Source organism: Manis javanica, chromosome 18, assembly GCF_040802235.1.
Source record: "Manis javanica isolate MJ-LG chromosome 18, MJ_LKY, whole genome shotgun sequence".
In the NCBI taxonomy this organism is placed as follows: Eukaryota; Metazoa; Chordata; class Mammalia; order Pholidota; family Manidae; genus Manis; species Manis javanica.
The window spans coordinates 3,353,772-3,368,559 of NC_133173.1; the positions used below are offsets into that span (position 1 = coordinate 3,353,772).

Sequence of the window (14,788 nt, forward strand, 5' to 3'; positions counted from 1 at the left end):
GCAGCTAGGCATACACACTCACTCAGCCCTAGCCAGGGACGACCACAGTGGCCTCCCCTCTGTCCCTTCACACACAGCGACGTCTCTTCACAGCCAGAGGGCTGAGTCTGGAGCCCTGCTCGGAGACTCGCAGCTCATCCTAACCACGCCAGCCTGGAGAAGCTCACACATGACAGAAGGCTAATGATCGATGTAAATTCAGAGTTTTCAAAGAGCTTTCAAATACAGAATCTCATTTGGTCCTCATAACAATCCTGTGAAAACAACTGCTAACATTTTTTGAAGACTTACGATGTGCCAGACACTAAGCTGAACATTTTTCATATATTATCCCATCTAATCCTCATGAAACTCCTATGAGGAATGTACTGTCATTAATCCCCAGTTTAAGGAGGAAACCAAGGCCCATGAACTTAAGGATCCTTCCAGGGGTTATCCAGCCGGCACATCAAAGAGCGAAACTTCAAGTCCCACTCTTCCGTAGCACAGGCAGGGCACGCTTTAATCCCTATTAGACACAGAAAGAAGATGAGGCTCAGAGAAAGTAAAGTGACTTACTCCAGGCACAGAGCTGGCACACAGCAAAGCCCCTGGGTCCCTTTTCCTTTTCCCGATGCTCTGGCACCGGGGGTCTGGGATTCTAGGACCCACAGGTAAGCTTCTGCCCCCAACAGTCACTATATTAGACTCATTTCTCTAAGAAAAGTTTCTTCAGGAACTTGTTCTGTCTAAAGGCTCAGTCCCTCTGTCCAGCCAGCTGGCTGCCACTGCCCCGTCCTCCTGCCCCAACACACGTGTGCGCATACACACACCAACACAGAATCTACAGCAGAGTTGAGGAGGGTGGGGGAAGAGGGCCACCATGCCGGACAGAGATGGGCAGCCTCAAGGAGGGCAGCAGCCTCTGGCCAGAGGGGCCCCTGGGGGAGAGAGGAGCCAGATGGCCCGGTCAGGACCCACCATCCCCTCAGTGCCACTCTGACAGCAAAGAACCTCAGGGTTGTACATTTCTTCCCCAAGCCTCCATGGGCTCCCCTCAGAGCTCAGCCAGCAAGGAAACCAGCCCCGGCTCCTCTCCGTCACCGGGCTCAGCTCTGACTCACTAGGAAAGGGTCACCTGCTCCTGGCAGGGCCCCGGTGGAGCTGACTCATCACGGCCTGATTTAAGAATGCTACCAGCGGGATGGGAGGAAGAGAGGCAAGGTGGCCACTCTATGCCCACAGGGACTAGGGCGGGACCACCACTCGGAGAAAGAGGCCAACCTCAGCCACAGATCCATCTACTGTCCACCTTCCCAGACTGGGGACACCTGATTACTCACCGTGCTTCCCTTGTTCTCTGATCTTTCTGTATCACCCTCCCCAACTCACAGTCTACATTTTCTCCTTAATTGGAAAGGGCTTGTTTGCAGTGCACTGTAGCAGTCAGAGAGACCTCTTTCCTAATCAGCCACATAAAACCCAGGTAAGCTGGGATGTCATTACTTGGGGGCAAAGAGGAAGGTAGGAGGGAGTCAGACACAACAATGGACTAAGGGATGGATGTTAGAGGCAGCTGCACCTCTGGAGACCTGGCAGCCTCCGTGGTAGAGTTGTGGGCCTCAGCATGGTAGGTGCCCTGAGCAGACGCCCAGGGCCCTGACTGGTCATCACGAGACATAGGGCTATGGCAACTGAGGGGATAAAGGTTTACTCCTTCAGGTGGAGTTTGCAACAGGGAAAGGCTTCCATGATGACACTGGCAGTAGTTAACGAACTACCCAAGTCTATAGATGGGCTGGCAGGAGAGAGGGGAACAGACGTCTCCTCTCTGGCTTCTCCACGTTTTGCTCTCAGAGTCCACGGCGGCAAATGACAGAATGTAAGTAAGGAGAGAAAGGAGAGCCATCCCTGATGCCTGCACCTCTCAGGTGGCCCAAGGTTCCCCTGGCAGGTGCTGCCGCCAAGGCACTGAAGCTGCAGCTGAAATGAATGGAAATACGGAAAACGCGAAAGATACCGACTTTGTCACCAGCACAGTCAGGTCCCACAGTCATCTGGCAAATGCGTACTGAGTGCCTTCTTTGTGTCTGCTCCAGAGGCTTGCTTTGTGCTTGAGCCTCACAGATCTCATGGTTTTGTTAGAGGGAGAGATGGATAAGCAGAGAAACTTCCATGAAGGACAGAGCAAGGGCTGTCCGTGGAAATGCTGCAGATGATCTCCTGCACGAGGAGCCATCTGAGCTGGACTTTGAAAGAAGAGAAGGAATTGGCCAGGCAAGGGCGTAGGCTTCTAGGGAAACAGGCAGAAGGAGCATACCATTTATTTTCACTCTCTCCCCAAAACCCACTAAGACCACATTAAAGAGATTTTTGTATTAAAAGATATAAAACCACATGGAAGGAGAGAAGAGCAAGGAGAGCAAGGGTGCTCTGAAAGCTGGAAAACAGATGGAGAAGTAGAGACCGACTGGGCAGACCCAGGACAGCTTAGCGCGAGCTAGCAGGCGCAGAAGACTGAACGCTGCCCTTTGAACTCCAGAGCTGGGAGTCAGGCGCCTCTGGAACCAGGGGGAAAGGGAAAGGAGATCTCTGGAGTCCCTCACCCACTCCATACCACTGGGTAACTGCTCCTTCCCCACCACAGCCAATGTGAGGTTTATTATCTGCAAAGGTGAAACTTTTCCCTAAGGGTAAGCCAGCACAGTGGACAGCATGTCTATTCTATGGAAAACAGAAAAATGTGACAGCCATTATAAATAAAATAAATGCTCTATGCTGAGAGCCCACCCAACTTTCTAATCTGCATAGCTCCCAGAAAACTTTTACCCTCCAGGCAGGATACCGGGAGGGTATTCACTGGGGAATCTAACTGGCCCAAGAGGAAGGAACTACAGACACTTACATCGTGAGTGCCCGACAGTGACCCGCCAGATCACCCTACAGTGAAGACCCAAGTTTTCAGGCCCCTCCTACCTACTCAGAACTTTCTATCAGCTTTTATTTTCCCATTCTTATTCATTATCTAACAGACAGACTCATATATCTGAGGGAAGCCTACAAATAGAAGATTAAGGACAAAAGCAATTAAACAGAAAAAAGGCAAATTGGGAGAAACACAAGCTATTCAGGGAAAAAGAAACCTCAGAAAACTATCATTACAAGTCTCAGAGAACTAATAGAAGATAACTACATTCATGAAAGAACAGGATGCTATAGAAAAAGATTCAAAAAGAGCACTTATAAATAAAAAATCCAATAGAAGGGTTGAAAGATAACACTGTGGAAATCTCCCAGAAAACAGCACAAAAAGACAAGTAAATGAAAGGGTAAGAAAATTAGAGAATGAATCCAGGAGAGCATATTTCTATACAAGAGAAGTTCCAGAAAGAAGCAATAAAGAAAACAAGAGGAAGAAATCAACACCAAAATAATCTCAAATTTCCCAGAACTGAAAGCCATCAGTTTCCAGACTGAAAGTACCCAAGCATGCCCAGAAAGAAAAGAGGTCTATAGCAAGATACATCATTCTGAAACGTCAGAACATTCTTCAAGCTTCCAGAAAGAAAAACCTGTCTCATTCAAAGAATTAGGAATCAAACTGTCTTCCTGCTGTAAACAATAACATTGAAAACAGGAGGCAATACATCAATGTCTTCAAAATTCTGAAAGAAAATTATTTTCAACTTAGAATTCTATACCCAGCCAAACTCTCCATCAAGAATAAAGTAGGGAAAAAAAGATGTTTCAAACACAAGTTGTCTAACAATTACTTCCCATGTACTCTTCCTAGCAGGCTACCAAAATCAGGATGTAAATCAGGAAAGAAAAAAACTGTAGAATACAAAAAACAAGAAAAATCCATCACAGGAGAGAGTGAAGGGAATCTACAGGATGGTGGTAAATGGAGGTCCTGGGATGACAACCGTCACCAAACGCAGAGAACCAAGTGAACCATATGGGACCAGAATGACTCAAAGGAGAGAGAGGTTGAGAGCCTGTCACCACAATGCCTCCTGCTGTTGTACCATCTTTGGGACCTGATGAAACTACTGGAAGATGAAGTTCAATAAGGCCAAAAAATAAACCAAAAAGAAAGAAAGATCCAGAAAACTGAATAAAACCCCGAAGAAAGGCAAAGGGAAGACCCAGGATAACAGTGTGTGTCGGGCCTAAAAGACCACCAGTTCAGACAGGAGGACAGGTATCCCCAAGAGGGCTGTGTCCACGGACAGTGAGCGACGAACACTGATGCCACTCACCTTGTAGACATTGTATTAAGAGGCAATTAGAAGGTATAAGAAAAATTAGCAATAGATTCCAGAAAACTAATCCAATGAAAAACTAAAGAAAGTACTAACTTTAGGGAAAACATCAGAAAGAAATAAAATCATAATATGCTGCAACATTTTATTATGACTACATTGCATAGGATAAATAAACAGTAAATAGTGATTCAAGCAAACATTATGAGGTAACTGTATTGAGAAGATAAGGGAGGAGAAGCAGAAAAATGATGATGAAGAGAGCTAATTCCCTACTTACCATAACAGGGAGACTAGATAGCATCTAAACTTGAAGAAGCAAAAGTTAGCGATATTCACATATTACTCAGCATCATGGAAATACATACACACCAGAAGAAACAGCCAAAAGCGGACACAGTTGCTTCTGTGAAAAACTGGTTGGCAGGGTGAGCTGTTATACTTTGATATATGCATTTTAATGTAATTTGAAGTCTTAAACTATGTGCATGTATTAATTTGATAAAACTAAAATTAACTTTCTTTAAAAAAAAGGATTGATGACTTTCTACACAGGGAAACTAGCACATGCAAAAAGCACGGTGTTGTGGAAGAGCTGAGCTTTCCTCGAAAACGAGAAGTCAATGCCAGTGACACAGGAGGGACCAGCCTAAGCAGGAGCTTCAAAGGCTGCGGAGGGGGAGCAGTATCTCCTCCCACCAGCTTTGTGGATTTCAGCCAGTCGTCTAGCCTCTTCTAGTTTCCTTCTCTGTAAAATCTGACTGACTATAGCACTTCACAGGGAATTTGCAGAATTCAGTGACAGTGGAAACATGAATGTTGCAAAATGTGTTATGATGTACAAAGGAAAGGAATGCAGGCACACCTCTGTGTCCCCAGGAGCAATGTTCTCAGCCTGGCGCTCAGAGGGTAAGAACTGCTCAAAGGAACTCAATCCCAGAGCAGTTGGGACTGGGACAGACTGGTCAAAGCCGGAAACCACCAATGCCCTTAATTTACTGAAAAAACTCTCTGAGGGTGACCTTGACCTGGGACCCCTGAACTGGCGGCTGAACAGCTGGGAGGGGTAGGCCCTCATCAGTGAGTCCTTCAGGCCCTGAAGCAGGTCAGGGTGGTGCCACAAGACTGAGAGGCCCGGGCGCTGGCAGCCCCAAGCTGGCACCCCTCTGCCCTTCCTTCCAAGGTTTATCACTCTGCTTCCTATTCTGCCGAACTGTTGCTTCAAATTCCGCCGCGGGGTTCACTGAAATGCAAATGATAATAGTCTTGATTTCACACTTGTGTGGTACTTACTGTAGGCCAGGTACTATTCTAAATGCTCTGCATGTGTTAATGCATTCAGTCTCACAACAACCCTGTCAAGTTCAGCTGTTAGCATCCCCACTTTATAGCTGAAGTGCTGAAAAGTTTTGCAACCTACTCAGTTTCACAAATTGGAGAGGGGCCGCACCAGCACTCCAAACCCGTCTGCAGGGCCAGCACTCAGAATCCCAGGCTCTCACTGTCTCTTGGGCTCGAGCAGCCCCAGCCTCAAACTACTCAACCGTAAAACTGAGGATATTTGGGAAGGCGACATCAAAAACCTCTTTCAGTTGGAGAGCCTCTTTCCCTGGAACTAAGATTCATCAGCCGTGTATGTATTCCCAAGAGTGAGGAACCTTTACTGAAACATCAGGTATATGTGGCCCCAGGATGGGAGGAGAAAAAGGGTGTAAACTCTGGCTCCACACAGGGAGAAACAGCGTGTATACTTGGCTCCACACAGGGAAATTTAGCTGGAGAGAAAGCTGAGAGAAAGGTCAACTTGCACAACTTTGCACACAGCTAACCCCCCTCCATGCTTGTCCCATGCCCCCTGGAGCCCTGATTCGTGCAGCAGCCCTGGCATCGGATCATAGATGGCCTCATTACCTGTGACAATGCAGGTGAACCTGACGTCGCTGTCCTCAGACACAGCCCGGGATTTGAGCGTCGTCTCGAACAGCGGCTGGGTCTCCTCTGTTAGCTGAGCAATGATGGAGCAGAAGGTGCTCCTGGGAAAGGCAGAGAACTATTCAGAGCAGCTTCCCCCACCCCAGCACACCGCAGCCTGGCTCTGTCCTAGGCAGTTTCAATCTTACCATGTCTGTCGGTCATCCAGTGGCCATGGCCCCAGCACCTGGGCAAATCTTTCTTCAAGGGAGCCTGCCTCTTGGCCAAGTCAGGGCAGGGATGGTACCAAGGAGCTGAATGGAATCCTGATCAGGCCCATAACAACAGACAGGCTTTGGACCATGGGCCAGGCTCCTGAGCATGCCAGAACACCAGCCCTGGCATTGCCACCCCACCCGAACAGGGGGCCTTGCTTCACCCTCCACTTTCATCTCCCAGGAAGCTTATGCATGGGGGAGACACACACACAGATAGGCCCAGCCTCAGAGAGGGAGACCCCAGCGCAGCAGAGCCCCCATTCATGCCAAAGAGGGAAAAGCTCTCAGGGATACATAGGTCTTAGAAGCTCAGGGGCCTCTCCTAAAGCTTGGACTCTAAAGAAAAGCACGTTTTGTGAGCACAGACCCATAGTAGACAAAGAATAAACTGGCCAATGCCAGGGGTCTAGACCCAGGGGTGGACTCTATTCCTGGGGTTACCAGAAAAGTGAGACTCAAATGAACTCCAACTCTAAACAAGTCTATGGACCTGTAGTGGAAAGCCAGCCAACAGACCAACAGCAGGACGGTCAAACCACAAACGGATCCACCCCGGGAAAAGCCAGGACTTTGAGTTCCCTAGTGACAGTCCATCACCCAGACTGCAGATGCACCTGTGGGCTGAGTCCGTAACCGACTCCCCAATGCTGCTCAGCATCTGCAGTCCTCCCCTAACTGGCACCAGAAACAAGCAGCCATCTCACCCCCTCCATGGCCCCAGACACAGTGCATCCCTAGGCGTGAAGCATAACCACATAGCCAGGTTGTGTGGTGCACAAGCTGTGCCCAGGCCTCCGCCCCCTCCCAACTCACACCCCAAAATGAGCAGCAGTGAGGACTATGAAGGGCCAGGTGAGGAAAAGCAGGAGAAACTGGTGAGAAAGACAAATCACCTTTCTCTGTGACTCAGGAAGTTTGGGGGATCGGTCACCCCTGGCTAATGTGGGCCTGCCCGTGACCTCCCCACCAGGGGCACGGTGAGAGTCCACAGAAACATGGCGAACAGGAGCCACGACCCTGCGCTTTGTGGGAGGTCTTCCACGTTCAGTAAATCATTTCTGTGGCTATCATTCTGGACTTGAGTTTGGGGAGAAAGGGTGTATCCCAGTAAGAGTGCAGGGACTCAAGACTTCTGGGTAAAGGTCCAGCCATGGTTTCTCCACAGGTGTGCAGAAGCCTGGGCCTTCAGGGCACTGACAGGAGTCCTCCCAAACAAAGACTGCTCAGAAAGGGGATCCCAGCCTCTCCCATGCCTCAACACTAGAGTTGGGGCTGCAGTTAAGACTCCATAGCGCCCCCTGCAGTGCTCCCACTGGAACTCACCTGTCTAATAAGCATTTTTCCTTCCCCTTTCAATCCATTCAGAAATAGTGGGTCCCTCAGGGTTTAGACCATCAACTCCCTGACACTCAAATATAACATCTGAAAACATTTCTTGCTGCTCTCATATTAACAGCAACTTCTGACTTTGGGGAATACCAAATCCCAACCAATCGTTTCTAGAGGAAATTGCCATGCCAAAAGTAATTGGACTTCTCCGACTTGGCAGCTAATTTGAAACACCCTCAATTATGTCCTCCCTACATAATTTGAATCCTTACTCATGAACACAAGCCTGGATCTCATGTTCAGTTTAGGCTTTTAGGGATGAACTGCTTGGGAAAGTCTAAGAAAATAAGCTACCAGATCTGTATGAAAACAAGGAAGTTACGCTTCAAGAAAAGTTACAGAGATATTCAGCAACAGGTAGTTGTTTTATTTCATTACTTATTTTGAATGGGAAAGAACACTTACCTTCTCAAACTTTCCACACTAGGTCCTAAGCCATATTATAACCAATGTTCACACTGGAGAACCCTAGGAAACTGCAGAAAGGCATGACTAGATGAAAGCCCTCTAGGGGCAGTGGGTCTGGGATGCATTTGGGGGATGGGGAGACTCGCTACATGCACTGTCATGTTCCACTGAATGTCACCCTCTCTCTATCCTCATCCTCCATGCGGACATGATGGACTCTGAGTGTGCTGCTTCCGGTCCCCTGGAAAGCCAGAAATCCACACATCTGGAAATGATCTGGTCCCACCCTGACACCTCCAAGTCCTTCCAACTCTGACTTCATAAAGATATCACAGCTTAATGTGTGTCTCTAAAGAACACAGGAGTCACTGGTTTTCATGATGTTCAAAGGAACTTAACCCTGCCCTTAGGTTTGGTTATTTACATAGTGTTAAATAAAAGCCCAAGCTCCTCTCTGTTTCGGGAATTCCCACACTCCACTTTGAATCAGTTGTGACACCCACTCTTCACCCCTTCAGGCCATGAGCCACCCAGAACAGGGGCTCCTCAGTATTCTCCCATACCAAAGAAAATGTCCCTGGTAGGTGCTAATTATATCTGTGGACATTATTAGCTATTCAGGGACCAGTTAGCTAATCAGAAATCTTTGTGTAAAAAAATTATAGCCAACTCTCCCCAAACCTAGAGTCTGGGATGAGGCCCAAGTGGTGGGAAGTAGCCAGGAAATGATCCCACTTTGATCATAATAGTCAGTTCAGCCGGAAGTAGAGAGCTATCCCTAGCCTGGGAGGCAGGAGAACAATCACTCAACAGGCAAACACTGCCCAGGGGCCTGCTCAGGCCCGGAGCTGGCTCCGATGCAGATTCAGAGCACAAGCTAAGCAGGATACATTAACATGGTATTCCCTGACCTCACAGAGTTCACAGTCTGCAGGGGTGGAGAGGAACCAAAGGAAGGGGAAATTAGAGAACGAGGCAGTAAACTGAGAACTAAGGGACTGGAGGAAAAAAGGGATGCTAAGGCAAGAGCCATGGTGAGAAGATAGACAGTAAGATGTCAAACCTACATAAGTGGTTACAAAAACCATGAAAACCTAGGATGGGTAAGAAGCGGGTCATGTGACTGGTGGCTCCCTGTTTGGGCTCCATGGCGCCTCTCCAAGGGGCACAGGGACAGGGCTGTAGGCATCTCAGGAACCCTTGCATCTTTCTGGGTCCCTGCATCCCTTTCAAATGGTCCATGCAAGTACCAACTCCGGCCCATACGAGACTCATGCTCACGTGAGTGCCCTCTCCCTCCTCACCCCATGCAGCCTGGTCAGTGCACAAGCAGCCTCCCAGAGGCCCCTCAATGCCCATACCCAAGAAGAAAGCAGTTGGAGAAATGTAATGCAATGTGCGTTTACCTTCCAGAGCTGGGGTGGGACAACCGGTTGCTTGATAAGCTAAGCAAAAACAGCAAATGGAATCATTAGGCCAAAAAAGCAAGGAAAGGGGGAGGCGAAATCAACAACAGTCTGCAAAGTATTAATTGGCCACCACCTGGGGCCCAGAGGCCTTTCTATTAAAAGGGACCAGCTGTCTTGGTTGGCTTGCTCCAGTTAGCAAGTGGCCTCACTATCAGACACCAACGTATCTGAAACCAAGGGCTCATTAAACACAGCAGAGTCCAGGGAAACAGTTAGGCAGGAAGGAGGCCCCTTGGGGCTGCGCTTTTGAGAAAGGTACATCCCAGGCACTTGGTCACTGCCCTCAAGAGGGGGGCACGTAGAGCTGCCTGGCACATTGCCCCACATGGCAGCACACCTGCCTGGGGCAGCTCCTGCTTCAATCCTGGCCTTCTGGGGGAGAAGAGCCCCCATTCCTGGAAGTCCCCTAACAGGCTGGGAAGGAGACAGGTGGCTTAGAGAACGCCCATTAATATGTTAAAGTACAGTTAAAGAGGCCACGCAAGGGCAAACCAGCTGGGAGAGAAGAAGAGAAGACAAAGCCGTTAATTCAGCAGGAGCCGGGGGGCACTCAGCTTGGTCAGACCAATAGAAGGCCCTTTATGCCTGGAGGCCCTACTCATCCCTCTTACCTGGGGCAGTGGAGGACACTCGCCAGGGGCTGTGTGGGCCACTGGGGGTGAGGACAGACACGGGGGGCTGTCCCTTAGTGGATATGATACCAGCAGCACTGCTTCTCCCTCCAGCTTTCCCAGCACCAACATCTCCAGTGGTGGTCCCAGCCACTAGCTCCCACGGCTCTCGGGAGATCTCAGGGTACACACACACCCCAATCCACACCCACTCCCTTTAGCTATCCCCACCATGAGAATGGCTCTCCTTTCATTATCTGCAACCCAGCCTGCTCAAAGGCACTTGCGGCCTCCAGCTCCAACCACTTGAAAATCTGCTGACAGTCCGTCCCTTCATATAACTAAAAACCCAAACCCACCCTCCACCTGAAACACGGCTTCTGCTCCAGTGCACCTCGCCCTGCGGCTGCCTCCTGCGTCCCCTCAAACGCCAAAGCAGCAAGTCAGCCGTGCCGGACTCCACCCTCTCTTCCAACCCGAGGTCCAACCAGTCAACAATTCTCAGCGCTTCTTTCTCCCTTTCTCTCAACTCCTGCTGCTGTTATGATCTGGACCCTCATGGCTCCATATTCAATGACCATCTCAATGCCCTTCTCCTTCAACCCTCATATCACACCACTTCTCTGCAAAATCGCTATAGTCCCCCCACCAGATATTATATTGACACCCCCTCCCACTTGACTGGGCACTTAGGGCCCCCCACCACCACCTACTCACACCCACTCTAACTATGGCTCTGCACTTCCCACACTCAGGTTCCACTGCCACCAGACATGCCCCTTACCGGCATGTACACATGCATTCCCAGCCTCCGAGCCTCCGCTGGTGTTCTCCCTGCCCGGAAAGCCCTCCCGCTTTCATTTCGCTCAACTAAATCCAACCACCTAGCCGGCAAGTCTCTTTTTGTAGTTTCTGTAGCTCCTAGTGCAGTGCTAGGCTTACAAACAGCACACAACAGCTGTTTTTTGGAAGAAATAGAGGAGGAGGTAAGTGCATCTCTCAAACAGGAAAGGGTCCTGACCCCAGAGGGAGCTGCTGCTCCACAAAATATGGAAAGAAGCGCAAGAACGCAGCTGCCTTTGCTTGGAGCTTTAAAAATCCCCTGGGGACTGCGTGGGCAGAAGCTCCCACTGTTCAAGGCACTGGCCAACTCCATCCTTTCCTGACCATGAACTTCCTTTGCATTTGTCCTCAGAATTGAGATTTCTCCTCTGTTGGTCTCGATTTCTTCCCTGGGAACGAGAGGGGGAGCATTATTTCTCTAATTCAGAGGAAAATGACAGGTTCCACAGGTTCTGCTACAATGGGCAAGGGGCTGGGCTGGGAGAGTGAGCCCCCTGGCCCACTCTAGCGCTGGGTGTGATGCTCCGCTCCCTGGCCCCACTGTCCTGCTTTCTCAAGGCCTCACCCTTACCTGGTTAGCCAAGACACAAGGAATCCCAGGGTTGGGGCGGAGGCAGCTTGTCTTCAGAAGATGGAAAATTTGCCTGTGCCCTGATGGCTGGGCCAGGGCTAGACTCAGGGCTCCCACCCAAGCAGGAACTTCCCATTTATTGACTGTGAGGGGGTCACAGTCAGAGGCATCATATGCTGGGGACAGAAAGGCCTAAAAGAGTTCTTAATGGCACCTTCATTTTATAGAATGGTAATTCAGGGCCCAGAAAAGAGGAGAAAAGTGGGCCTGGTGGGGAGCCAGGACTGGCCATGGAAGCTGTCCATTCTTCCTGGAGGCCCAGCCCCCTGCCCAGCTGTCCATCAGCTCCCAGGGCAGCCCAACCCCACAAGGGTGAATGCGACTTATGCCTCATAAGCTCCACAATAGATGCGTATAGAGGGAGACCCAGAAAATGCTGGAGCCGAGAGTGTGTGGGACAGAACTGGCCTTTCAGTCAGGACTGACCAGTCAGGACTCATCTGGGCTGAAACAAGGGACTGCTGGCAAAGCCCTCAAGGCACCCTCTTCCTCCTTGTCCCTTGGGCCCTCTTCCCAACCCCACAGGCAGGCAGGCTGTTGTGAAGAACGGAAGTCTGTGTGGCTGCCTGTTCCACCTCAAGAGGCAGGCCTTGCTGGGGAGCTGGGAACACCTCCCACACACGCTCCCCAAAGCAAACCCGTTCACATTCACATTCTCCCTTCTCTGGCCAGAGGCTTTTCCAGAGCATGAGAAATCTGGCCCTCTGTGTCCCTCAGGGCCTGTGGAGGTCGGGGCGGCCAGCTGGCAGGGGCAAAACACAGCCCACAGTCCTCAGCCCTGCCCCCTCCAAACACTGATGGACAGAGCCTCCTTTTAAGAGAATTCCCACTCAGGCCCAAGGTGGATTAAGCCAACCACTTCCACCCCACGTGCAGTCTCAGGCCAGAACACCGCCTTGTGCCCATGAGGTGTGCGATTAGAATTCACCTACCGTGCCCCCCAGCCCGACAGCTGGGGAATGGACATGGTGCCCACTCTCCCGTCTTTTTCCTAACAGCCCAGATCTCCTGCTCTCCCAGTTCTGCCTAGTTTTCAAGCCACCCTTGCTTCCTCACCCACAGCCCTTTGCTGCCGCCTCCGGAAGGGTGGTGCTCCCTCTCCTACTTGTTTGGCTGGTGCTAACAGAGGCCAGACATGGGAGGCGAAGCCCAGACTAGCCCCTATGACAGGTGTAAGATGTGTGAGGTCCCTACCAGGCACTCAAGCTTCCCCAGGGACTGGAATCCGTGTCCAAATTTCATCCCAGTTTTTCTGGAGAGCCAGTGGTTGGGAGGAAGGAGCATTTTTTCCTGGCATCCAGGGTGTCAAGTCTGACTTAGTCACTAACACCAGCCCTCAGCCCTGCCCTAGACATGTGACACCATTTGACGAGTTTTATGCAGAAACCGGTTCCGGTTACATTTGAACTTTTCCAGCTCCAAGGTCAACAGAACTCAGCCAGTACACGAGGAAGTGCCTGGGACTTTTCCTGAATGTCCTTGATGCCTGTTTTCTGTGCTGTTCTAGGAAGGGAGGACAGGAGGACTCCAGGCAGCTTCTTCAAGGAGTGGCTGTTTCCCGGGTAACCTACAACAAGCCAAGCTCCAGGGCTGGGACACAACCACTGTCCCCCTATCACAACTCCCTCTGGATAACAGACTGGAGAGATGGAGGGAAGCTGAGCTGCCCAGAGGGGTCAGGAATGTGTCCCCACTGCCGCGCACGTGTGCAAGTGCCTCTGTGTGTCTCTGAGGCCTGTAAGCCTCTACGGTCTGCAGGTAACCTAGCTCCTAAAACATGGCATCTCCCACTCTCGGAAGAGGGGTGATGGGCCAACACCTCCCTTGGCGTCCCCCCTCCCCAGGCTGGGCAGGGCAGCTGGCCCCCCGAGAGCCACAAGCTCAGACCTGCCAGCCTGCCCTCGTCCCACCCCTTCTCCTCGCGGGCCCCACGGGGACGCCGGGGAAGCCCGGACGCCTGGCCCGGGTGTGTTTCCCCCCGGTGAACCCCGAGCGCAGGGCTAGCAGGAGGGCTCGCCCGCCGCCAGCCCCCAGGCCCCTGGCCCCTGGCCGTCCGCCCCGCCCGCCCTTCCTGCCGCGTCGGGAAGGAATTCCAGCCGCCCGCCTTTCTTATCACTGCTGTGGAATCCGAGGCCGGGGAGCAGCCGGGCAGGGGCGCGGGGGCCCACGGGCGGGAGGGAGGCGGGAGATAAGGCGGGCTCAGCGCCCGGGAGCCCCCCGGGCAGGGCCCTTCTCCCCGCTGGGGCCTCGCCTGGCCGGGGGCTGCGGCCCAAGGGCCCTGGGAGGGCGAGAGCGGCGGGGAGGGCCGGGGGCCGCGGGGCCGGCTCGCCCGGCGGGTCCGCCAGCGGCCGTGGTGCCCCGGCGCGCGCTCCGGGCCTTCGCGGGCCTGGCCGCGGCCTCCGCTCACCTGGCCGCGGGCCTCACGCCGAGGAGGTAGCTGCGGCTGGCCGGGCTGGGGATCCACACGGGCCCGTCGTCCTCGCCGTCGGCCTCCGGGCCGGGCCGCCCGCCCGAGCCCCAGCCGCGGCCGGGGGCCCTCCGCGACCCCATGCCGCCGTCCGCCGCTCCCGCCCGCGGCTGCCGCGCGCCCCTATTTATAGCCCCGCGGCGGCGCCGTCACCTGCCGCCGTCCCTCCCCCGGCCCGGCGCGCGCGGCCTCCCGGGCGCGGGGGGGCGCCGGCCCGCGGACCCGCCGGGCTGCCCGGGCGCCGGGCCCGGGCCCTCGTGCGTCCCTCGGCCGACGCGCGGCGTGGGTGCGGCGGCGGCGGGGCCCCGGGAACAGGGGCGCCGTCCGCGGGCGCGCCCAGCAGGCGCCCCTCGGCCGCCCCGCGACGGCGCCCCGCTCACCTTCGCCGGGTGGAAGCGCGGGGCCGCGGCCTTGGCGAGGCTGACGGGCAGCGGCCGGGCGGCGCAGCGCTGGGAGGGCTGCGGGCACCCCCTCCGCCGGCGCCCGCAGCCCCCGGGAGGCCAGAAGCCCCGGCGTGTCGTGTCCTGTGCCCCGCTG

The 14,788-nt window shown here is 52.9% G+C and overlaps 1 protein-coding gene across 6 annotated transcripts in view; it reads right to left on the reverse strand.

The window, feature by feature from the left end:
* ALPK3 (alpha kinase 3) overlaps positions 1-14,384 on the reverse strand; it is a 47,871-nt gene extending 33,487 nt beyond the window's left edge. The window contains exons 1-4 of one of the 6 annotated variants that reach the window (XM_073227048.1): positions 14,192-14,280; positions 9,637-9,675; positions 6,365-6,481; positions 6,156-6,277 (exon numbers count right to left, since the gene is read on the reverse strand). Coding sequence is in view for 4 of the 6 variants with exons in the window: in XM_037000651.2 (XP_036856546.2) it covers positions 6,156-6,277; positions 9,637-9,675; positions 14,192-14,334 (304 nt within the window). In the remaining 2 variants the exon portion in view is untranslated. Of the gene's footprint in view, positions 1-6,155; positions 6,278-6,364; positions 6,482-9,636; positions 9,676-12,716; positions 12,946-14,191 lie in introns of those variants that run through there. The other 5 variants (XM_037000651.2, XM_073227046.1, XM_037000652.2 and 2 more) reach the window with 5 other exon arrangements.
* Between the last annotated feature and the right edge of the window lie 404 nt (positions 14,385-14,788).